General features: G+C 47.2%; 2 protein-coding genes across 2 annotated transcripts; one reads left to right on the top strand and one right to left on the bottom strand.

Annotated features, from left to right (window-relative positions):
• Positions 1 to 23,415, top strand: chn2 (chimerin 2). Its single transcript, XM_076027414.1, has 13 exons — positions 1 to 638; positions 7,501 to 7,539; positions 9,068 to 9,123; positions 10,517 to 10,548; positions 11,614 to 11,727; positions 11,828 to 12,098; positions 18,014 to 18,097; positions 19,152 to 19,236; positions 20,455 to 20,628; positions 20,774 to 20,851; positions 21,260 to 21,397; positions 21,547 to 21,652; positions 22,139 to 23,415. The coding sequence occupies exons 1-13, from the start codon at positions 590 to 592 to the stop codon at positions 22,308 to 22,310; spliced, it is 1,398 nt and encodes a 465-aa protein (XP_075883529.1). The 5' UTR covers positions 1 to 589; the 3' UTR covers positions 22,311 to 23,415.
• A 548-nt stretch (positions 23,416 to 23,963) lies between these two features.
• fkbp14 (FKBP prolyl isomerase 14) lies at positions 23,964 to 25,383 on the bottom strand. Its single transcript, XM_076027437.1, has 4 exons — positions 24,981 to 25,383; positions 24,701 to 24,852; positions 24,464 to 24,591; positions 23,964 to 24,348 (listed from the first exon to the last, which is right to left on the bottom strand). The coding sequence occupies exons 1-4, from the start codon at positions 25,172 to 25,174 to the stop codon at positions 24,190 to 24,192; spliced, it is 633 nt and encodes a 210-aa protein (XP_075883552.1). The 5' UTR covers positions 25,175 to 25,383; the 3' UTR covers positions 23,964 to 24,189.
• Between the last annotated feature and the right edge of the window lie 22 nt (positions 25,384 to 25,405).

Here is a 25,405-nt window from a genome sequence, read left to right as displayed (position 1 = left end):
TTACTCGCCATGAATAGTGTGGGTTTTTAATTTTATTTTATTTCGAAGCATGCTCTTGCGAGGTGACATTTCTCGCGGCGAAAACTTTCACTTTAAGAAGGCGCGTCTTCGCTGCAGTGTAGTGTGTTTATTACAATCCTCAAAGTGGCACATGGAATCCATAGCTGCCTTGTGCAACAATCAGCCCCGGAGCTGCGGATCCCGTCTGCGCTGGGTGCGTTAAAGGATCCGCACCGCTGCGATCCGTGTTTATGCGCCTCTCCGCCGAGCCACTAGAATAAATCCCGCACCTTCCTTCCTTCCTTCCATCCATCCCTTCCCTCCTTCCTTCCTTGCATGCGGCGGCGGCGGCGGGAGCTCCTCGCCACAGAGCGCAGGGCACCGAGCAGCGGAGCCAGACGGACGGTGGACTCGCCGCCCTGCGAGACATGAAATAGTGGGCGAGGTGAGGCAGCCTGCGTGCGCACTGACATGGAGGCACCGGCGGCGGCGGAAGGCATGAGACGCCGTGAGTGCACCTTGGCCGAGCGGGAGTGATCCAGCCTCGGATTGGATCGGATCGGGTCGGGTCGGGTCGGGTCCGGTCGGGATGGCAGCATCCAGCAACTCCAGCCTCTCAGGTTCATCTGTGTCCTCTGGTAAGAGTTCACACCGACTCCGAAAGCCAACAATCCAAGTAGACATTGGTTGGCATGAAATGAATGAATGGATGGATGGATGGATGGATGGATGGAAGGATGGAAGGATGACGAATTTGGGCTTGATAACAATCTAACTTTCTCCTTGTTTTCGCCCCTCGTTTTTTCCGTAAATAATGCCAACATGCATTTCCCCCCAGGTGCCTCTGCATCTGCACCAGGTTTAGACCTACACACCAGGTTATTGAAGTGGCCGCCCCTGGTGGTGTTTAGAATAGACGGCCAAGCTCATCCTTCAGCATGTGTTTTCTCTGGATGCGCTGCTGGAAACACTGGAGGAGGGAAGTGGGAGGGAGGTGGGGGGGGGCACAAGGTTGTGAGTTGCAGTCGGTCTGACATTTGGTTTTGGATGTTGTCATGAGGTTGCCAATCAACTCCATAATTCCCTCACTGGCTTTCCACTCGGCTGGCTTTAAGGATTACCTTTGGCTCTTGCAGGCTGCCATTTCCCCAAATAAATCCGCAGGCTGGGGAGATTTTTCTTTCTTTCTTTGACATTGTTAAAAATGTTGTTATGCTACGGTCCAGTGGCATTACAAAGTTCACAGCGCTGCAGCGTGCTCACAAACCTCTGTTCGCCCCCTCAATATTAAAATACCTCCGTGCGTTTCACGAGTCGTACTTCAGCGAGTCGCACTAAATGGGACATTTTAGGGCTTCCAGTTTTTGTACGGGATGAGAACATGAAGCCGGCTCGCAGCTGATCAAACAAAGGCGCCACGGAGCAGCGGCCTTGGTGTCCATCCACATTATGCCTTGATAAAAGTGTGTTGCTCTCGTTTGCCAAGGTGTAAAGTACACCGCACTATCGCAGCGCTGTGCAGTGCACCAACATCCAGAGGTGTGTGCAGGAGATTGTGTGTGTGTGTGTGTGTGTGTGTGTGTGTGTGTGTGTGTGTGTGTGTTTTGTGACTAGACAGGGCAAGTCTGTTAATGCTAACCTATAAAGGCTGTTTCATCGAAATTCATGCTGGTCACAACAATGTTTAATGGTCCCATCTAATATCCATTTGAATATATTTTTTATGCAGTTGAACTCCAGAAAACTCAATATTTAGCCTTCTGTTTACAACCTCCTACAAAAACACTTGGATTAGCTTCCTGCCAAAACTGTGTTTTTTTTTTTTTTGCACATTACATATTTGGAAGGATGCAGTTGTCACAAACATTAGAGAGGTGTTTGTCCCCTTCGTGACATCACAAAGGGCATATTTCCAGGTGTTTTTAGAGCAACCCTTTTGAACCTTGTAAAACAAGCATGGACTTTTCTCTCTTCCTGGGGCTCCGGATGGAGAGCCTAGAGATCCAGGGGATTGTTAGTAAGCACATGTACGGTGAATTTTACACAATATGTGACCTTCAGTCGAACGTTGCCCGACAGCGCCTCTCAGCTGGGGTGTGGACAACACACGTGAACACCTACTAGGCACAATATTTGTTTTACTCGTCTACCACGTCCTTGCATCCAGACCTCACCACACAGTCGCAGTCACAGTTCCCAAGGTCCTGTCCAGAGAGAGAGGGACACGGCCAGTTGTCCCCAAGCCGATACGGCCTGCGGCTGCCGCGCCATTCGCACAGCATTATCTTTTGTCTGTGTGTGTGTGTCTCTCAGAAAGCATTGGATTGACTCTTTTGACCACTGCTCCTTTAAGAAGAAAGTCTTTTCTTTCTGTGGCAGTGGAGGGCTGTCATTACTGCTGGGCTCTCAATATAATTATCAGAGGTTACAAGCTGTGCTGCTGCCAGGGATAGAGTGCTTGTCACAAGGGTATTATTATTTTTCCTGCGCAGCTCTTTGGCAGTCAGACACAACATTTGAATAATCTTGTCCATGAGGCATATGACTGAAAAAAAAGGATCTGGTCTCAGTATCTGAAGCTCCATCAGGATGTGTGTTCTGGCTGCAAACTGTTTTTCTGTTGGTGATATTTAAAGGTCTCATATTATACCCATTCTCAGAGCCTGCTTTTTTCTCCTTCTTTTTTTTTATTTTTTATTTTTTATTTTTTTTTAAATAATCCTGGACTCCGTGGAAGCAGCCGGCACATGATTATTTATCCAAATAAATACAACTGACCCCCAGTAAACAGCATATTTAACCCTCTGTTTACAGCTTTCCACAAAATGGAACTTCCACACGCAAGGTAGTCTCAGGGGGTGTTGTCACTGACCTGACAAACTCTTTGGTGCCCTTCGTGACATCACGGGATTGGTTTCCAGAGCTGTTTGAGTTTTCCAGTGTTGTTTTTTTACAAGGCCTATTTAATTCTCAGATGAAAATATTTTGTACTCTGTTGTCAAACAGTGCCTCATTAACTTAACCAGATATGCAGCAGGCATAATGAAAAATAATCAGTAATACCTGCCTCTTGTGCTTCATGTTTGTTTTCATTTAATGCATTTAGTCATTTAGTTTTTTCATCTGCTGCACACCGTGGACCAGATGGCCAATTAAAGGCGCACAAACTGCTGTCTCATATGTGGGTTGCAATACACACACAGAATATTTAACAAAAGCCTTCCCGGGGTAAACTCTTAAGTTTAAACTGTATCTACGAGGCTGGTTAAAAGATAACAGATAAATGGTTGCAGCACGGTTGCACCACATGTGTTGCAGTGTTTTTTTTTTTTCTCTCGCTCTTTTTTCCAGGCTATTCGTCTACTGTAGGTCAGGGACGCTCCCGCACATTCTTGGCACGGGTGGGCATCCGAGCGTGTACTCTAGCAGCAGCACACGGCTCCAGGAAATAAGGCTTTGAAAATAAATTGAGGGATAGAGCATGAAAGTGTGCCTCTCGGCTCCAGGCCTTAAATGACAAAATTGGTCAGGGAGGTGGAATTACAGCCGTGGATCTCGGCAGCAGCCGCCCGCTCAACACGATCCTGAGCATGCTTCTGGCAAATGTTGCACCCTCCCTCAAGATTTTTTTCCACTTTTTTTTTTGTTTTTTGTAATGCGGGGTGGGGGGGGATTTACCAGAACGCCTCATGTGGAGGCTTGGATTTCATTCACAGAATTTACCGCCTACTTTAAAACATTAGTGAGGGAAAAGTTCACGCCCCAGTTGTCGTTGCACAGTTCTCGCTCGTAAAAGTCCACTTTCTTTTCTCACGTCCTGAGCGAAATGCATTGATGGTAAGCACAAAGAGCGACGGATCAATCCCTTCGGAGAGAAGCAGCGTTTAAAACTGTCACACATGATCTGGCCAGCGCCGAGTCAGCGCTGAAAGCTCCTTCAGACCAGTGCGCTCCACACACAGATGGTCCCCCTGCTGCAGCCCTGCTGCATCCCACTGATACGGGTGGATGTGCGAGCGTCTGTTTGCTTTGCTGAAACCGTGTTGTCCTCGGTGTGCTTCAAAGGCGCCACCGTCAGGACTCTGTTCCTTGGCTGCGTGATCATAGTCGCCTCCCTGCCGCCAGACTGGCAACGTGGAACGTAAATGACATCATCAGGAAACGCTTAAAAAACTAAGTAGCTTTAATCGAATGTCTTCTCGGTCTCTACAGTTTTTAAGCTATTAGAGAGTCATTAGAAGTAATAAGATGTTTTTGGCCCTGCTCTCGTCCACCCAGATAATATGTGTAATTTGAAAGTGCGTATCTCACCGTCGAGTAATGGCTGTGCATTTTGGCTGCGGATGCAAAGTGAAGTCGTCCAGCCCTGAAGACGGATGTTTTATCGCTCCTAGTCCAGCTTGCGTATCGTTTTCCACCAACACTCTGGCAGGGAGGATGTATTTGCTGCAGATTTTTTTTTTTTTTTTAGCGTCGAATGCACAAAGTGGAAGATGATTTCTGTCTGCTGTGCTGGAAAGGCCAAATGCCTGCACTCAGACAGCCCGTCCAAACAGCAGCGAGAGCAGATAGTTCTCTCCATCCTGCATCACCCCGGCGTGACTGCTGTGTGCACGTAAAGAAAGAAATCTATGTGTGACATCTGCGGATTAAACGTGCCAATGCCGAGACCACTCTGTTCATTGGGCCATGAAAGGGAGCCCACCATTGGATTTTAAAAAGCATGTTATTTCTCAAACATGCTACCTTGGCCGCACCCCCACTTGCATCGATTCGTAGCGACGCTTGAACGCTAACACACCTGAATCTAGTGCAAGTTATTGTGCGTTGCACTCAATTTTGACATGGTTTGCACTGAACGACTGAAGCTTCCATCGGTACACATTCAACTTTTGCGTTAGAATACCGCTACACTGCATGTTGTGTGAACACACTTATGTAATCAAAACATTTATAGTTCACTTGGATGTTGGAAACTAATAACACGGTTCAAGGTTCTGTTCATCCAAGTCACAGAGTCCACACAGTAATGCTGCTGTGCCTGTTGATTGGCTGCAGAGGTTCTGCCAGAATTAGTGTAACTTGCCTAATAGACCGTTCATTACACCTGTCTTCACATCCAGTTCCTCCTCAGTATTGCATGGTGAACTGCAGGTGCTGCTGAAGTCCTTCCATAAGATACCATTTTTATGAACAGATCTGAAATTAAAAGTAGTTTGTGCCTTTTGGTGGCATCGTCCTTTTCCTTACAAAACTCCAAATCCTTCCCCTTGACGAACACATTTTGTCTCGTTTGAAGCCACTTCATGTCAGGAATCATTTCAGGAGATTTCATAAAAAAACCAACAAGCTTCTCGTCATGCACAGACTCCTGAGAAGACTTTATCGTGGGGAGTAAGTCTCCGTCGCGCTTGATGTTCATTCATCACGTATTCTCTTTGCCAAGCGAGCAAACGGCCGCTGGTAATTATTTTATCGAATGCCTCCGACTGGTGAGTAATGGAGGGCAACACAATTAATAACGCTGCTGTGGGGGAGGACGCCTCTGGCTGCCGACGAATTTAAAAATCCTCCCCCCACCACCACCTTCTCTGCATCAGGCACAGCGCAAACTCTGAGCTACTTAGACAATCTGTTTGATGTTCTGTCTGCGCGCGCCTGTGTGTGTGCGTGTGCGTGCGTGCACGTGTGTGCCTGGCTTGCATATGTTTGAGTGGGTATGCACAGCGTAGCATGCTTGTGTGCGCGTGTGTGTAGGAGTGTGTGCATCTGAAAGCTTCCCTTTTCTGTGCCACGGTTTTCTGCAGAGCCGCAGCCTGAAAACGGAGCCGGTTATTAAAAAGAATCCGACTGAACAGCGAATATTTGGCAAGCCACCAGCTAAAGTCCCATTCTTTAAACAAGCTGCCGCGGAATGAACCTCTCAGACTGTTGCCAGTGTAACACACAGTGACAAAGCTGCTGCATTAGGACAATACATTTTTCCAAGGCAGCTTGGCCACACACCAGCAGACGCGACCCAAAGCCTTTTTATTTGTGTTTGGCGGCAGACGTGGTGCGACGGCCTCCAGCTCCAGCAGCAGCAGCTCCAAACAAACGCCTCCTCACCAAGCTGCTTTTTCGTCCTTTCAATAATTATCCAGGATTTTATCGGCATTAACCATCTCCTCTGTCTAATCCAATTGATTCGGCGAAGCCAGGGCCCCTTTTTATCATGTTGCAACCAGCCTTAAAATCAGAATCCGGCTGCTGCGAGCCGAACAAAGCCGTGTGTGTGCCCAGCTTCAACAAGTGGCCGCCTCTCAGGTGTGTGTGTGTGTGTGTGTGTGTGTGTTTCCACTGTGCGCCGCTCCCCGCAGGGGTGTGACACACATTTTGCAAGTGAGCGCAGAGGAATGTCAACATGTATCTTCAGGACCAACGTGATTCACGCTCGGCTTGCTGGGAATTTGACGGCGTTAGCAGCGTGCGTGTCTGGGAGAAAAGGTGAAGGCGTCACTCATATCTGGCAACGTAGCGTCAACTGCAGTCGGCTGCAGTGGCTGCGCGGAGGGTCACTCACTCCGCTGGGCTGAGGTGCAGTTTAATGTGGAAAAGAAAACTGTCGCTGCAACGTGCTCCAAACCAATTAAAAAGTGAACAGCGTCAAGATAGTGGCAGCTTTTGAGAAAGTATTTGACTTGCACGATGAGCAGTGGCACTTTATGATGAAAGTGGCATTAAAATGTGCCGCGTTTCCTCAGTGACACATTTCATTGGACGACTGATGGGTGGCGAGGTCTAATTCTCACCGCTGCGTCTGCGCTAGGGCCGGACTTATTGATCTTAATTTGGATAGTATCAATACCAAGGGGAGTAGTGGTATCAGATACTTGCAATTATTTCCCACAAACAATGATAATGATGTAATGGAAGGTAGTCTGTGTTGCGTTTGTGTTTGTATTTCGTAGGTGTGCAGGTGTAGGGTTTGTATTGTGTTACATTGTTGCTATTTTGCACTACTGGCTTTTTTAAACAATTGTGTGTCTTATTTTTTTGTTGTGTTTTTTTGTGTTGTAGTTAGTTAATAAAAACAAAACAAAACATGTTTGTTTTCCCCCAAATCTTTGTCTTGTGTTTTAACAGGAACAAAAAAAAAACTAAAGGCTAAACCAAAATCATGACATTCAAAGTATCGGTTGTGGTATCGGACCTGTATTTACTTGGTATCGGAACGATATCACAATCCCCAGTATCGCTCGTCTCGGCGTCTTCACCCTCCTGCCAGCAGGTAGCGCACTTCAGGTGTGTGTGGTGGAAATAGCCATTGCTGATTGGTAATGATGGCCTCACATGAGGGGACTGCACGCCGCTAGGCCTCATGTGCAACATACGCAACATCGGCAAATGAATCTTGGCGAGAGGCTCAGAGGTCACAGGGGTCACAGCAGGCCGACACGGATGTACAGTATTAACTGAGCTCCAAGCTCCTAACGGAAACCTTCTCCTTGTGTCTTCCAGACCCTGAGGACTACCAGCCGCCCATATGGAAGTCCTACTGTGAGTAATGCACTCATCGCACACGCTCATCAACGCTGCTCCAACCCAGACCTGCATTAGGGAAGCGTCTCTGCACATTCGCACGCTGGTTTCGCTGTGTGCAGTGCGATTTCAGACAGGCACACTGGGAAGGACTCGCACAGCGCGCTCGCCCACACGCCACACTCTCCGCATGCACACATGCAAAGCAGCAGATTAGTGATGTGCAGGTAAATGCGTTACCAACACCGGGGAAAATACGATTTTCTACCTGCAGAGACGCTCGGCGCTTGGAATAACCGTTTCATTTTCTAAAGCCGTGTAGGAGGAAATGGAAGGAGTTTGCGAGCCGTTCACCTGAATTGTGTGTTAAAAAAAAATGAAACCAATCATCTTGAGAACCATCTGTCCTCACAATTGGAATGAATAGCTTTAGTGTAGCATTTCTTTTCTTTCTTTACACCTCTCCTATAAAATGTTCCAATACTGTTCCTTGTCCGAATTCGGCCTTGTTCCTTTTTTTCCCCTCCTGCCGGCTTTACTGGTCCTGTGCCGAGGTATTTTTAGAGCTCACTGTGTCACAGGAATGGATGATGTCCAGGTCTTGCTGGTTGGCTTAAGTCAGGCTGACAAAACATGAAAACTCACAGTCAGGAGTCTTCCCTCTCCTGCCCAGAGAGTCTGGGAAGACATCACATCACTGGGACCGCACACAGTGATCCCGCTGGGCTGCCGTCTTAAATCCTGAGTCCTGCCCCGCGGCTCTAAAGGTTACGCACCGAGGTGGCAGGTGCACTTGCAGGCTGAAAGGGTGTTTATCCGGTGTTTGTGTTGCAGGATTTTTTTTTTCTTAACACCTTCAGGTTGGTTGAATTTACAAGAAAAAGAATCTCAATTCCGCATGGAAGGAGCCAGAGTCTCTCCCTCCCTCTGTTGTGCTGATGTTTATCCTTCCTGACTCACATCCCAAAACGGCAGAAAGCTGCTGCAGCGTTCTGGCCTCTCCCTCTGTGTGTGTGTGTTATTTATTTTTTTTAAACTCACCTATTGCAGCGTGCACATGGCTGGCGGGTACGAGTGTGCGAGCTTCCCCTCTCCTTTGTTCCATTTTTGACTTTGCCTCGCCGATCTCGCAAGGCTCTCGCGCTGAGAGGCTTGCAACAGGACAGAGTGTGAGTGGGATTTGTGGTCAGCAGCAGCGTCGTGCACGTTAAGCAAAATGCGCAGCAGGTCAAACAGAATGGACGGCGCGCGCGCGGAGCCTCTAATGGCCGCTTAGCTTTGCATTTCTAAGCTTATGGCTCCATTTGTGCCTTTCCTGGTGAGTCAGAGCTGCGGTTGGGCTCTGAGCTGCTGGCCGTTAAGTGGCGATGTTGTGTCCGGAGTGGTCAAGTGTGTAAAAGCTTCAGTGCGTCATTCAGTTCCTCTCCTCGCGGCAGTGTTTCAGGGCCGCCGTTCGGTTTGTCTCTGAGCTGCAGATCTATTGCTGATGAACGATGGATCTGGGCCTCCATTGTTTTTATTGACATGCATGTGTTTCTCTGAACAGTGTACCAGCTGCAGCAGCAGGCGCCCAGACCCAAGAGGATCACGTGTCCGCAAGAGGTCAGTATATCAGCATGTATGGAAAGAAACAGGCCACTGTGGTGGCAGATGACATGGCTGTGCTCTGACGGAGGCCATCGGGCTGAAACGTCAGCATATGGTTTGACATGGCCAAAATAACCTGGTGCAATAACAGATCTGCCCTCAAGATGTGTGTGTGCTGCCTCCTCACTTATGGACATTGAAGTATTACGTGATTACTCAGCATTGTGTTTCAAAAAAGACACAAGAGAAAAGCTGGAAACTTATTTCTTACACTTTCCTCCTAGATGTTCATGCATTTTGCAAAAAAAAGAAAGAAATAAAAACCTTAAAATTCTAAACCAAAAAAAGCTGAAAATATAAACAAAAGAAACAAAAAACTTAAATTTGACTCCCAAACAAATGGAGCTTCCTGTCGGCTCCATTTCTTTCTCTCCAAAGGCTCCAAGTGCACTACAACCTGCCCCCCGACCCCCCAAATCAACATCCAAACTGCAGCCGCAGTTTTTTTCCCCATTGGAAAACACTCACTGAGTAATGACGGATCCTGGCAGCTGCTGGCCGGACCAATTAGTAACCTATGGAGAGCGACTGCGACTGCTTCTAGAAACTCCCCCCCCCCCCGCCCCCCGTACTGAGCAGTACAGGTGCAAAACTAAAGCACGTTTAGGAAGGATGGGACGCGTTCACATGGACGATTGACTGTTTGTCAAAAACTATAAGTATCGCAGTAAAGAAGTGAGGAAGAAACTCTGATTGATGAAAAAAAAAAAACAACAGCCAGGCTTGGTGACACATAATGCTTCCATTAGGGAGCTGCATGGGCACCGAGCGAGCTGTCAATCGCGGGCTGCACGGCTCGCCAGAGACGACGCACGTCTCGTCCCCGCTTGGAGTCTCGTCACGCTCGGCTGAGCAAAGGAAGAGTCCACGACTGGCTTTGTGAGATTAGTGGCCAGCCATTAATTCACAGCAAATGGATTTTATACATAAATTGCTTGGATGGTTAAGACGTTCATAAAAGGCCCCCCTCTCAGACCTGCCATCAAAGATGGGCACTATCACGTTCCTATTCTGGCGGATCTGCACTTTTATACTGTTGGTGAGATAAGAAGTGTGTCTGCAGGGACAGCAGCCGAGAGCTGCAAAGCTTGGCATCAAGCAGCGCCGCACTAAATATTAATTCTTTGCAGCTGGCCACCTATCACCAGCTGTTTCCTCTCCCACTGCCTCTAATTTGTCTCCACACTCTGTGATTTTTTTTGCTTTATGGTTTGGTTGCTGCGAGTCGACGGCGGCGCACAGATGGGAGATATTCTCTTCCCGCACTCCTTTATCCTGAGAGAGGCTCGCCACTTTAATTGAGCCCTCATATTATGCTTCTCCTATAATGTCCTGTCCTGGTTTGCAGATGGAGAGCAGGCCCAAGTACTACGGCAGAGAGTGAGTGTAACTTTATTACTCTCATCCCTCATCTGCACGCTTGTTTTTTTGCTCCTCCTCGTCGCCGCGTCTGGAAGAGCTCATGGCTTCCGCCATGTGGTGGAGGAGCTGCAATCTGTGAAATGTGGCCAGATTTTAAAGATAAACGTTGGTGAGCAGGCACGGTGCTAAGCTGTGTCAAAGACTCCCATATATTTATATTCCTGTCTAAAAAGTAGACTCAATGCATTTACTAATTTATGTTAAAAAAAATGCACAAAAAAAACCCTGTATGTTGCTGTTACCTGCTGCTGCCTGTGCCCCCCTGCTTCTCATCTATAATGTCTTCTCCTGAGTTTATGACACTCTTGCTTTAAATCACCTCGTGCACTTGATGCCCTTTCCCTCAAACTTGTCTTCACACTGTATGTTCTTGTTCTTCAAGCTGTGCTTTGACTGCAAACTGGTGGCTTCCTGACGGACACAACTATAGGGAGCAGCAGTTTATCTGCCCATAAGCACTACTGAAAGCAACACAATGCGGTTTATACCTTTATAATGATGTATGTCTTATGTATTCATTTACACAGTTGGTTGAGTTATGACTGGCAGAAATGCACCTTCACGGTGGATAGAGCGCCACCAGCTGACCAGGTGTACGTCACGGTGGATAGAGCGCCACCAGCTGACCAGGTGTAACTCTGGTTGCCTTCCCAGAAGTCTGTTCTGCCACCGCTAGTGACATTCTGATCCAAAGGGAGGGAACGTGTTCTGTGCACAGGGCATTTTTACTTATTACTTTAAAATATTATTTTGTTGAGTCAGTTTGTTGTAGTCACATACTAGGCCAGCTGGGGGCGCTGTGTCAATGGTGAGGGCCGATATTCCTGCCAGTTGTGATTCAATAGTCATTTTCATTCTAAGGTTAAACATAGCATGATGCTGTTTAAAAATGATCTTTCAACTCTGGCCTTATTTTCCAAGTTTTCTCCTCTGAATGGATGGATGTGTGTTCGTTCATGATATTGCAACACTTTTGTAGGAGTTGCAACTCATTTGTAGACGCTCTCTTATTTCGTCATTCAGATTTCAGGGCATGATTTCTCGAGAATATGCCGACGAGCTGCTGGCAAGTGCAGAGGGTTCTTACCTCATCAGGGAGAGTCAAAGACAGCCAGGGACCCACACCTTGGCCCTGAGGTACCTGAATGCATCGTTTGTTTTTAATCCAGCCTTACAGTGAAATTAAACATCCGCTTTTTTGCCTTCAACACCTCTTCACCCACGCATCTCCACCCAGGTTCGGGCAACAGACTCTTAACTACAGACTGTTCTACGATGGGAAGCACTTTGTCGGGGAGAAGAGGTTCGAGTCCGTCCACGACCTGGTCACAGACGCGCTCATCACCCTCTATATCGAGACCAAGGCGGCGGAGTACATCGCCAAGATGACCACCAACCCCATCTACGAGCACCTTGGCTACACCTCACTGCTCAAGGACAAGATGGTTCACCGGCTGAGCCGTGGGCACACTGAGCCGCGCAGGGTCACCTTCCAGAGGGATGAAAAGGTGGGTTTTTATTATAGCCCGTGTCAGAAAGTGAAAGGCTTCCCAACAACTTCAACATGATACTTCCTATTGTTTGAGCGCAGTGTGTCGCTAAGTGTCTGGACTATGAATGTGGTGGCAAAATATATATGTTGACTCACTTTAAATGTAAATTCATATTTGCAAACGAACACACAAAAGCTTTTTTCTGTCGTCATTCAGCTGAAAAACATAAATGTTTATTTCCCAATTTGATTTCACGTCGATACATCGTTGAATGGAATTGTCGTTGCGCGATCGTCAACTTCAATAGCAAAGAAAGAGGAAGTCGGTTCAAGGTAGAAGAGCTGCTTCAGTGCCGAGGACAAACTTTAAGAACCGCTCAGAGATTTTATTCTATTCAATAATATAGCTGAGTGTTTATCCTGCAGCAGCAGAGTGGACGAGACGGCTGTGTGGAGGCCTTCTGGAGGTGCTGCGTTGACACTGAGACTGACATTTGTATGGCAGCCTGTGTGAGTAATAGTGTAGTAAAACAAATGTCATACTTTGTTCCTGTCGTCTCTGGTAAAAGAAACCTGATATTCTATTTATTCTGTAAAGGCACCTTATTACAGCAGCCTCACCTGAAGTCTGGATAGTTAAAGTTAAACTTGGGTTCTTTTATCATTACGTGCCTGCCGCGTGGGGAATTTCAGCTGTTTCTGCTCTCAGTAGGAGTAAATGATGTGGTGCTGCGAGTCCTCGGGCCCTGAGACAGACGCTGCAGAAGACTGTGATTGCGATCTGCTTCCACGCTGCTGAACATTTCCAGCAGAATGAGAGTGCTGCTGCCAGGACACTTTGTCCTGTGTGCGCACATTATCCCCCCTGCAGCCGCCCGCGGTGGTGAAGGGTGGAGGGTTGTGGTGGTGGTGGTAGTGGTGGTAGTGGAGGGTGGAGGGTGGAGGTGGAGGGGTCCACTACTGCCACGCTTTCTTGTGTCCCATCAAAGGTAATGATGGCTGTGGGGACTGTGGGGACTCTGCTCCGGCTGCCGTGCGTGTCAGACACACCGATGGCAGGGGAGACCAATCGATCACCGCATTACCCGGTGTGCTGCTGTTGTATTAAACACCGCCGGTGATTCAGCGTGTCAACGAGCTGCTTCGTGTTTTTCTACTGGAGCGGAATTGCTTCTGTCTACCACTAGGTGGCAACGGTACCTTGTTTCTCCTCTGCTGATGGCAGTTCCTCTAAGTAGAAGGCAGAATGTGTCCGTTTAGTGATTTTAGCTGCTTTCTTGATGTCCGTCATCGCAGAAAGATGATTTATTTCCTTCTGGGCTCTGGCTTCTTTTGGACTCGACAGCCGCAGCATCAGTTGCAGCGTTACTGTCATCGCCCTTGGCTTCAGCCTTTGTAACTCTAGACGCTAATGCAGCAGCTTTGACCTCGTGGCCCGAGGTCACTCAGCGCTTCATTGACTTACAGTTGCTTTACACAGACTGAGATTTCATAAACACGCCCTCGAATCACACAGCCGCACTCCAACACACACACACACACACACACACACACACACACACACACACACACACACACACAAACAAAGTCTATCTTTGTTGAAAGGTGCAATTTTGAGACACGGTTGTAATTTGTCCTCAGCGCAATCTAAAATAACCGAGTGCGGCGGATGGAATTTAGGAGACTAAGCAGAGGATGTGAAACAGAATAGAGAGAAAATGCACCTTTTTCAATGACCGAGCACAAAATAAATGTGATTATAATATACAACTTCTTTAAAGAAGACATAGGAACTCTGTCTATTGGTTCTTTTACACTTCCACTCTCGTTTGGTTACCCCAAAAAACACCTAAATATTCTGGTCACCGTTGCTGCCACTGCGGGTGGTGGACGCCGCCTCTCCGTCTGCCGTCTCTCCCCTCGGCTGCTCCTCTGTCGCCCTCCTGCTGCTCTCTGTTGTCCCTGAAGTCACAGAGCTGGTCGGAGCTGCTGTAAATCACCACGGCCTTGTATCTCCTGTCGTCAGGCTCTTCAGCCTCTGACCGCACACATTTAGGCAGTCAGCTGTGGGGCTCCGCAGTGCTGCCAGTCTCCTCAACTAGAAATGAAGTCAGTCTAACAGAATGAATGAATTGGCTGCGGCAGGCAGCACAATGAAAGTAGCTGCTGGTTGTCTCTAAATGCGGCCTTGGTTTACAAAACGCAGCCGTTCGTGCACTGTGTTCCATTGAAAAGCTTTCAGAGTTGTTGCCTCTCTTTTGATCTGAAACTCTTCAGACTGCAGACTGGCACGTTTCTCCCCCAATATGACAAGCAAATCCCAAGCTCTAAATGTCATGTTGTCGGTTATCTCTGCAGCCTCTCCAAATTGAGTTTTGAATGCCTCCCACCAGGCTTTAGATTGAATATCTTGAGTGAGTGACGGCTGTGATGTTGACGGGCATTTTCAATAATGTCAACCGGCTGTCAGTCAATTTAGGAAGAAAAAAAAAAAGGGCAATCTAAAGGGAGAAAATGTGTTTTCTGGGGTGAACCTCTGAGAAGCCGGGTCGTGACCTGATGGCTCAGGATCCGCAGCTACTTTTTGAACCTTGTGTTTATAGGTTACACTGCCACGCCCTGAGTCGGTGCAGCCACAGTGGCCTCACTGTACAGTCCATGCTTGCACGTATTGACTCAGCGTCAGCATGATAGCTCAATTTCGCCCCGGCTGCAAATTCTCCCGTAATTAAAGTGCCGCCACAAGGTGAGAGGAGGAATTATTGACCCGACCCGAGCGGCGTCGCTCGGCTTCCTCCCTCCTGCACGCGCAGGAATTCGCACGGTGACCAGAAACTGCGAGGGCTCCTGCTGATACTCGCCGCGCCGGTTTAAACAGCGATCTGGATGGGCTGGTCTGCTGTGCACGCCCTGGAAACTGTGGCAATAAAAGAGCCACTTTGTTATGATAATCACCTGTTTGCCGCCCCCTGAAGCCCAAAGAGTTTTAATGCTATGAAAATGCAAAAATTGCCCCTGAAGGCCCAGTGTGTGAGATTTATACCAGCACCGTGGAGAATGCAGAGACTGAAAGTTGTCCCACGCCCCACTTGGAGCACCACCTCTTGGTGTACAGCAGCCAACTGGAAACAAAAGCTTCTCCATGACTGCATCTACAAGTGATTCCAGTGGAGTTTTGTGTATTCTGATATGTTGCATTTTTCTTTGGAATCGCTGTAATTCTGCAAAAGCACCGTATTATTGCTGAGGCAGCAGCAGCCTCGTGTTTGCTAATTTACATTTTGGAAGATTATTTTGCAGAATTTTCACACTTGGTGCTCTGCGCACAGGCAGAGATTCATCCGCAGAAACGTCTCAAGCCTTCTTCCAGGCTGTCAGTCTGTTCGTGACTGGACTGCATGGCTGTTTGTTTTAAGTTGGTTTCAGTAGAAACTTGGCAGCACTCCTGGCAACGCATGAAAGGAGACCCAGTGTAAAGCATATATACGTAACGGTCTTATTTTAAGGGAAGGGAAATACTGGGGTGGCTTTGCAAAGTTAATGATACACCATTATAAACACAGTAACGTGTTATATTCCATCTCTGGCTATTTAATTTTAAATAATACAGCAGCTAAAGTCGTGAAAATAAACAATATTTTCCCACTGTATTGTACATTTTGACACTTTGAATAATCTTCATTGGGCCTCAAAACAAAAAACAAACAAAAAATGTTGTAAAATGTAATTCTTTCAGTTTTTTTCTGTTGTTTTTTCTCTCCGTATATTCTAATTTGTTTTTGTGCGAGAGATCTTTGACTGGATCATTCTTCCCTCCGCCTGCGACGTCGCAGGGCCCTTTCAGCCTGAACATGTGGGTGTCGACGCCCACTGCGCCGCTCAGCTGCGAGCCCGCGTAGTAAACTCAGAACAGAGACGCGCTCAGCTGTGCCCCCACAAAGGCCTCGCAGGAATAAAAGAGCCAAGCTTCCGGAGGGAGGGAAAAAAAGAAGAGGAAGAAAAGGGCCACTCTGTGTGCGGACCACCTTTTGTCTCCATTCTTCCCCGGAGCTCCTCTTCTTCTTCTTCTTCTCCTGCAGGAGACAAGAAGCCATCTGCCCGTGCACAAAAGAGCCGGCGCGGCGCCGCTCCTGGCGAGCCTGGCCAGGCTGAAATACCTCGGAGCTCCTCTCAGTCTGTCCACTCAGTCTGGCATGCGGAGGTCTTCTCCCAGAATGTCCTGCCATGGTGACAGATATCTTCACCTGTGCTGTCACTCTGGAAATTATCAGCCTGTTAACTTTGTGCTCCCAGACATTAGAGGCCCTAAAAACACCCCCCACCCCTGCCCTGCTACACAGTAGACCCACAGCGGGGGTTTTTTCTTTTTTCTTCTTTGAGTCGTCTTCACCCTGCAGGTCCTCTGCACGCTCTGCCTCGCCAAGCTGCCGTCTCGCTTCGGGCTCTTCATCAGCGCTGATCCGACGCTCGCCGCCTGTAATGAATCAGCTCCGACCCTAATTTGCCTTTTGCTTCCTTGTCTCTGTCTTGGCTCAGCTGCCAATTAGGTAGATTTAATTCAGCTACATGTTATGTAGCAGGTGGTTTATGGTCGTTGGCGACTTGTTTCAGAGCTTTTCCTCTTAATTGTGTAAAAGGGTGAAGTTGAGGCGACTGCACTGGTTTTGCCATCTTCAAGACGTCTCCACTTGAGACGACCTGGACGGCCGAGAACCTTCAGACATAATTAAGAAAACCCTCAGACTATCACGCAGTGCTGTTTGTTTACAAGCGGAGCTAATATGGTGGTGGGGAGGTAACAAAATCAACGTGAACGAACAAATGGAAGCGCCTGTTAGGATTTTGCTGGGATTTGGCCACTGCGGGATTACTCCCCCGTGTTAGGATTACGGGAGTAATCCCGACCAAATCCCAGTCGACGATGGTCTGGTGGCTCTGCTGCTGGTCTCTCTCGGAGGAGACGCGTGCGAGTCCGAGCGGTGGTGTGGGAGGGTGGTGGCAGGGTCGGGGGTGGGGCGGGGGAGGGGGATTCCACCCAGCGAGCCAGCGAGTGAGCGAGCGAGTGGCAGCCGACTGCCATCGCTGGAGGTCAAGACCTGTTTGTGTTTGGAGGAAACAGCCATGGTGGGAGGGGTGGAGGGGGGTTGGCAGGGGGTGGTGGGCGGTGCTTGGCTGAGCGACCTGAGCCGGTCCTCCTCCTCCTCGTCCTCCTCAGCAGAGTGAACTGGAGCGTGTCTGCTTGAAGAGAAGCTGTCGGAACTATTGATCCTGCTCTTGCAGCTGAGCTGAGCGGAGCAGCACTCTCGACCCTCCCACCCATCTCTCTCTCTCTCTCTCTCTCTCTCTCTCTCTCTCTCTCTCTCTGTCCCTCTCTCTCTCTCTCTCTCGTCCTTGTTGGATGTGTGAAAGAAGGCCATTGTGCGAGGCACACTCCTGCCCTCAGGCCGCCCACTGCCGAGTCCGGATCCCTCCTGCTCCTATCTCTCTCTCTCTTTCTCTCTCTCTCTCTCTCTCTCTCTCACACTGCTGCTGCTGCTGTGACCAGATTTAGACCAGATGCAGAGTCAGCTCTGCGCTGGCTGTCATCAGTCGCCCTCCTGGGTCAGAGGGGATTGGAGCGTAGCCGCCGTCACCGCCTCCGCCTCCACCACCGCCTTGGCCTGTTGCCGGCGACGCCAGCTGCAGCTGCACGGCGCCCACCACCAGCAGCTCTCCCCGGAGGAGATGGAGAGCCTCTGGGATCCCAAACGCTCGGGCGCCGAGGCGGAGGAGGGCCGAGCGGGGGGTCTCGGAGGGGAGCTGGTGGCCAACAGGGCCAAGCGGCAGGAGCGCAAGCGTCAGGAGCTGCTGGCCCTGGCGCTGGGGGTCAAGCTGGGCAGCAAAGGGAACCTCCTGTGGAAGCCCATTAAGATCTTGGCCTCCTGTCCGCAGATCTCCTCGCCGCCGGTGCGGCGCAGCGCCCTGAGGGAGACGCCGGAGAAGCAGTGCTTCTACGAGAAGATGCACAACTTCAAGGTGAGGGGGCTTTGTTTTGTTCAGAGTTGACACTGTTATTTATTTATTTATTCATATGTTTTTTGATGTTTAAAAGTGGAGCTGGCCTTTCCAGATGTTTGCCCCGCCGCCCCAGCACAGACACTGCAGTGTGTTGTTTTGATGGGAACAAATGCAGCTGACACCCATGTGCACTGAGGGGAATTAATGGACACACTATACCACAACCCATTAACTGCGGCGCTCATTGACATGCATTGATTTCAAAGATCCCCGTTTCTATTTTTGTTGGGGGCAGCAGCTGTTTTTTATTGAGAAAAAAAAAAATCTATTTCCGTCTGTTTTGGCAACATATTTCTGCGTTAATTCAGTGCGCGATGCCGAGCGGCTTCGGTTCTTTAAATATACAAAAGAGGACTGGAGGCGACTCTGCCTCTGGGCTGCTTGACATTCTTGCCATTGTATCTTGGGTTTCAGTTAACAGACTGGTTATTATGGCCCCTCAACTCCTCCCTGGCTTTTAGTCTTTTAGTTGAGACCCCCTTTTGGTGAAGGAACAAAAAAAAAACGGCCACTCACCACCTGCCGTATGCCCTCTTCAGCCATCAATCTGCTGCTATACCTTTTCAAAGTATCAATGAACGTGTGTGTGTGTGTGTGTGTGTGTGTGTGTGTGTGTGTGTGTGTGTGTGTGTGTGTGTGTGTGTGTCACACACGTGCATGCAGGTGCAGCTCCCTCCGCTTGCAATCTTATCTGCACTTCACCTGTGCGCGGGTGGGCGTACATCTGTTATTTTGACTTGCTGGCTGCCCTGCACGTATCCGATGGCCCAGCAGCAGATGCCAGACACATTGTAGTCAATCCTTTAATCTGCCTTGTATATACAAATGCTCTCATTTGGCCTCGGGGGGTCCCGTCCACTGTAGCTGGGGATCACAGAGTAATCTCTGTCCGGTTGCATCAAAGCGGAGGTCCCAATGCTGAATGAATCGCAGTATGTGACCTGTGTGTGTGTGTGTGTGTGTGTGTGTGTGTGTGTGTGTGTTTTCTTGACCGTGTCATCTCCGACCTCAGGTACACACCTTTCGGGGGCCGCATTGGTGCGAGTACTGTGCCAACTTTATGTGGGGCCTCATCGCCCAGGGTGTCCGCTGCTCAGGTAAACACACACACACACACACACACACACACACACACACACACACACACACAGACAAACACACACTCTGCTTTAAATATAGCGTTTCATGCCTTCAGAGCACATGAGGGGTCACATGGGTCACGGATTGCGAAAGCAACGTATGATCTCTCTTGATTTTATCTCAACACGATGTCACTTCTCAGCTGTGTAATTCCTCTGAATTTTTTTTAAAAAACTGATTTTCTCATTTTTTTAAAAGAGTGTTTCCTCCTCAGTCCTGTTTTTGACTTGCAAACAAGTCGACTTTTTCGAGGCAGAACTTTATCAAAGCATTTTAACAAAAATAACCCTGTGAGACTCTTACATAACTCCAACGTGACCAAAATGAGGCAACCAAATGTCTCACTGGCTTTTTCTCTTCAACGTATGTTCCTCAGCCATCGGAAAACTGTGCGGCAAACACACACAACATGATAAAGTGCTGATCACACAGAGCCTGTAAGTAGATGAGAAAACATCGCAGGAGCACTATAAATGGCTGTGAAAAAGGAATGTTTTTTTTCATGACCTCCTTGGTCACAAGATTGGTTGTCTGCACTGGGAGGCAGTCATGGAGCACATTTTCACATCGGTGGATGTTGCTGCCGCCGCCTCCTCAAACAGTGTGTCTGTTGTTGAGACATTCACCATGCTGATAAGCCAGAAGCAAACACTGCTATCATCAGACACCTCGTGTGTTGTGGAGAAACGTCTTTGTCTGGCCCCTCAGTGCACATCCAGCCCCTTCACTTCCTTTATTTTTTGTTTTTCTCTCTGTTTTGTTTTTTTTGCTTTGCAATCCCCTGCTACACTTTGTCTTCAAAACGCTAATTGAGTCCCCGATCGACGGACGCGCACTAACGTCTCTCAGCTGTCTATGTGATGGAAGTTTTCACTAGAACAAGCAAACAATCTTTAAAACTTGTATTCCTTACGATGCGTCGCCTCCGTATGAGTCCTTTTGTGAATTCTCACGCTCGCACTGTCGATCCCTGCTGGCTGGATGTAACCGAACCTTCAATAAGACCCCCTGCTGGTGCCGCCATGTTTGTTGGTTCTCTAACTCTCAGCCGCAGGGCACCGAGGAAGCTCAGCCACGCCTGACAGCGGAGTTTATCCACGACTTTTGTGCGGGGGGAAAAACCCTCTTTAATAACTGTGATGTCTTTCTTATCTTCCTGCTGCTCTCGTTTTTAGACTGCGGCCTGAATGTACACAAACAGTGCTCCAAACTGGTTCCCAGCGACTGCCAGCCGGACCTGCGCAGGATCAAGAAAGTGTTCAGCTGTGACCTCACCACCCTGGTCAAAGCCCACAACACGCCGCGGCCCATGGTGGTGGACATGTGCATTCAGGAGATCGAGCTGAGAGGTGGGACATCGAGAGCTTTGCCACACCCAATGTGATGGCAGCAGGAGACGGCAGTCTCCGCCGCACAACCGAATGTTCCCATAAAATTGAGTCAGATGATTTTTATCTTTTTATTATTATTATTTTTATCATTATTATTTTTTAGGTTTGAAATCTGAAGGTCTGTACCGGGTGTCTGGTTTCTCGGAGCACATCGAGGACGTGAGGCTCGCCTTCGACAGAGGTTTGTTGACATCAGATTTTTGTGGCCTTAGAATTGAGCAGTTTGTTGTTTTACTTCAAAGTACATCATTTTATTGAGCAGCTTAAATGTTTTTATGGGGATTTTTTGGTAAACATGTTTTCTGTGCAACATAATTGAGTTTTCTTCATTTAATTTCATGAAGCAGCTCACTTTTCCAAAACTCTCCACTCTGTGCACGGCTCTCTTGTTGAAGTACAAGCCCTGCGTGCTAACCAAAGCTCCTTATGATCAATGCTATCTTATAATGCAATAATGTGCTCATTCCTCACAAAGATTAAATCCAGATCCCAAATGATTCACGCAAACACATAATGGTCCGATGGCAGTCTTTATGGATGGAGATAAATAGATTTTAATTGAGCGTTTCTTCCTCTGTGTGGCCAACAGATGGCGATAAGGCTGACATCAGTGCCAGTGCCTTCGCCGACATCAACATCATCACCGGTGCTCTGAAGCTCTACCTGCGAGACCTCCCCATCCCCATCATCACGTTTGACTTGTACTCCAAGTTTATTCAAGCTGCAAGTAAGAAACCCCCTCACCCCCCCCCCCCCTCCACACACACACACACACACACACACACACACCCACCCCACCCCCTCCACCTGGGTCACTGCACCTCCACACTGTGTTTGTGGTGTCTGACACTAATCTGAGCCCCGATGCAAACGCAGAATTGCCAAATGCTGAAACCCGACTGGAGGCCATCCACGAGTGTTTGCTGCAGCTGCCGCCAGCCCACTATGAGACCCTCCGATACCTGATGGCTCATCTCAAGAGGTCAGATTTTACACCTTACACAGGTCATTCTCGGAAGAAAAAAAGCTGCTTTTTTAACTATGGTTTGAGCAAAAGTTAGTTGAACTATTGTCACAAGTTGCTTAAGAAACTTTTCAAGAGCAGGATCAATATTGCATGCATGTCATCTATTTTTTGTCTAAATTTTCAATTTTATTATTACAGCCCAGTATATGTAGTTTGAAAGATATGCTCATTAATTGTTTTTTGGCTTTCACTTCAGCGAGACTTTAGTCATTGAATGAATGATCCTAACCTGACTCCCATTGCAGGAATCAGATCTTCTCTAACTAAACTGTTTTCTTATTTTTTGTGTCTAATTAATCTACAGCTCCAAATTATTTAAGGAAAAAGAAATCACATGCAATTTAAAAGACAATTACTTTTACCCAGCATGCCATAGTGGAAGTATAATTACAGTCACCAATGTACTGTGGGTAATATTGATCATCTTTTGCTGTTTGGCAGGGTGACGCTTTTTGAAAAGGACAATTTAATGAATGCTGGCAACCTGGGGATTGTCTTCGGCCCGACGCTCATGCAGCCGCCGGAGCTGAACGCCTTGACCACACTGAATGACATGAGGCAGCAGAAGCTGGTGGTGCAGCTCATGATCGAGCATGAAGACGACCTGTTCTGAGGACTGACATATGCAGAACCCATTATTTGAACAAAGGACAATTATTTATTCTGCCAATGAGAAACTCAAGCCACCTTGATTCTGATGAAGTTTCAGAAAAAATGTTTGTATTCAAGTTGAACTTGAAAATGCCGTTTTTTTGCGCATGACTGTTTTGGTTGGAGTTGATTTCGCATCGGCGTCGTCTTGCTTTGGGGGTTTGGAAGTCCACCAAGACCAGTGAGTTTATTAGTGGAAATAACTTTTTTTTTTCTTTTTTCTTTTTTTTTTTTTAACTTACATGGTTCCTTCTAATCTTTAGTCTAATTTGAAATCTGTCACTACCTGGTGTAGTTACACTGACAGCGTTGTTTTAAACCTGCCTTGGAGCAGATCTGAGTCACTGGAGGCCTGGTGCTGTGTAATCCAAGCCTCATGACTGCAGCAGCCAAGACAATGTTCCCACTTGTGTGCATATTGTCATTTAATGGGAAATCAATTTAAAATTGGCTTGTAAATAAGGAGGAGATCATGCAATGGTCAACATTTTATCTGTGTTTACTGAAATTTGACAATTGGGGCTGGTAAAGCACTTTTTTGAAAAAAAAAAAAAAAAAAAGAAGCTGTTTTTTTTCAATTAACCATCGTTTTTTGTCACAGTAATAGATGCTGTCTGGAATGATGGTGGATGAAGTGATGAGAATCAGAACAGTGACCAATCCTGGATTTGATTTTTTTTTAAACAATGTTTTCTGTGTTTCGGATGCTGAGAATCAAGAGCTTAGTTGAAATATTTCATGTGCATAATTTTAATTGTCATGTCACATTACAGACTGTGAACCACATGGGCAAAGCGCCATTTGCACAGCTGTCGGCCACCAGTTTGTCGCATTTTTCTTTTCATGTTGTAGCCAGAAACAAGTCCATGTGAAACGCAGTTGTTGCCACTATTCACTTCACAACGCCGTCAAAGTTAACAGTCAATATTGGTGTAGCCGGCATGTTGCTTCAGTTTGGTCTGATGTGATGACTCAATCCTTTTTACAAATCCATTTTATCGAAATGTATTTTTGTGCAATTACAATTCAAATGATGATTTATTAAAAGATGGAAAAGTTCTGTTTTACCTACGGCAGGAAACTTATTTTTTTTAATAGCAGTATTGCAGACCACACAACAAAACGTGATTGGGTTTTTATTCCATGTGGAAAGCTATAGTACAATACTGCTCAGAATTTAGGTTGTCTAACAGTTTCCATCTGAAAGAAATATATGAATAACATTTTCTTTTGAAACTATAGCTCAAAATGCTGCCCTAACGCAGCAATATGGCATTTTCTACCTTATGATGAGCTGTTATGATTCATTGACTTGTAATGGAAAGTATAATACTGAGTGCCTGGCTGGCCATTTGTAAGATTGGGAATTTTTTCTTCAAGACTCCATCATTTTTCAGCTCTCGCTCCAGAAGGCATTAGGGTAATTATTTGCAGTCGATATGAAAGGGCTTTAAGTGCTGACGCCACATTGTTGCTGTTTTGTTTTGAAATCTGATCCAGATTTAGAAGTAGGTCGCTGCTGTCACAAAGGTCTGTAGTGCCCTCTAGTGAGAAAACAAGACACATGCAGCATACAAATATAAACAGAAAGCACAAAAAGACATTGTTCTTTTTTCTTTTTTTTAAAAAAACCTTTATTAAAATATTTTTTTAACCCAATACTGAGACATAAATCCAGGGAAACATTGGCAGTGCATGAAAATGGAAAACAATAAATAATGGATCAAGCTCAATATTGAATAAAGCTGGAGAAACAAAACACTGAAGTCAGTCAGAATCATAAACAGAACACAACCCATTCCTGAAAGAACAGTATGTTTAAAAATAGATGATGTCGGCAGTTAGAGTTCATCATGCTGTTGGACAAATTCTCTCGTAGATATAAAACCATCTTTATCTTCGTCTTCAATTTGAAAAATGTCTTCCACCATCACATCGTGATGCGTGTCATTGGGTGAGTATCCATGTTTCTCAAATTCTTTCTTCAGAAACTCTTTCACCTGCAGCGGAGGGAAAAAAAAACCAATGAAAGTCTCCATATGCGGCAAACTACAGGTGCAATATTTTACACACAAACGAGATGGGCTTAGAAAATAACAGGCATGCATTTCAAACCTCATCTTTGGATAGTTTCCAGTCGTCGTTCACATCCATTTCTCTGAAGGAATCGTGTGACCTCTGCCCGTTTTTAATCTCCATGAGCTCGATGTCAAAAATGAGTGTACTGCTCGGAGGGATTTTGCCTGTAAGTAGAACAGATCAGGTAAGTGAAACCCCATTGCAGCGGAACGCAACACGAGTTGAGGCTTTGTTGCAAGTGGCCACCTCTTGCAGGTTTTATCTGAATGATACCTTTTCCTTCTTTGCCATAGGCCAGAGCTGGAGGGATGGTCAGCTTCCTGCGTTCCCCTGTGCACATATCCTGCAGACCTTTATCCCAGCCTGGCAGCACCTCTCGCACCCCAAGAGTGAACCACAGTGGATTTTTGTCCCCATCTTTACGGCTGCAAAGAGTCACAGAGATCAATCAATCAGAAGGTTTCTTTAAAACTCGGAGCAGCTGACATGACTGGTGGAAGGCATCACACGTACTGAACAACAGCACTGTTATAACAGCATTGCAACTCATTACCTGGAGTGAAACATGGTGCCATTACTCTCCAAGAATCCTTCGTGGTGAACAAGAAGCATGTCCCCCAGTTTGGTTTTTCGGGAACACATGAAGGGTTTGTGTACAACTTGGATTTTCACCTCTGGCTCAGGCAGTTTCCCCCCGGTCACAAACATGATCAGCGAGGGCAATATCGATACGGTAAAAATAATCATTGCGGCTCGTCTCAAACTAAATGCGCACAAATTGCTAATGTAAACTTTTCTATAAGGCGACAATTAAAACAGACGCAGCACAGGAATGCCAACTACGTGGCAGGCAACTTGTGCAGTCCTGCAATGGACGCGAGCGCTCTTCCTTATTTGCCCGCCTCTCGCTCCGATTGGATGGAATCACCCACAAGCCCCGACCACAACACACATTCTTTAATTTCATTGGCCAAACGT

This window comes from Nelusetta ayraudi, unplaced genomic scaffold (genome assembly GCF_046127955.1).
Source record: "Nelusetta ayraudi isolate G7.1 ecotype Tasmania unplaced genomic scaffold, CSIRO-AGI_Nayr_v1 ptg000003l, whole genome shotgun sequence".
In the NCBI taxonomy this organism is placed as follows: domain Eukaryota; kingdom Metazoa; phylum Chordata; class Actinopteri; order Tetraodontiformes; family Monacanthidae; genus Nelusetta; species Nelusetta ayraudi.
The sequence above is the reverse complement of the archived record's forward strand: the minus strand, read 5'-3'. Positions and strand labels throughout refer to the sequence as shown.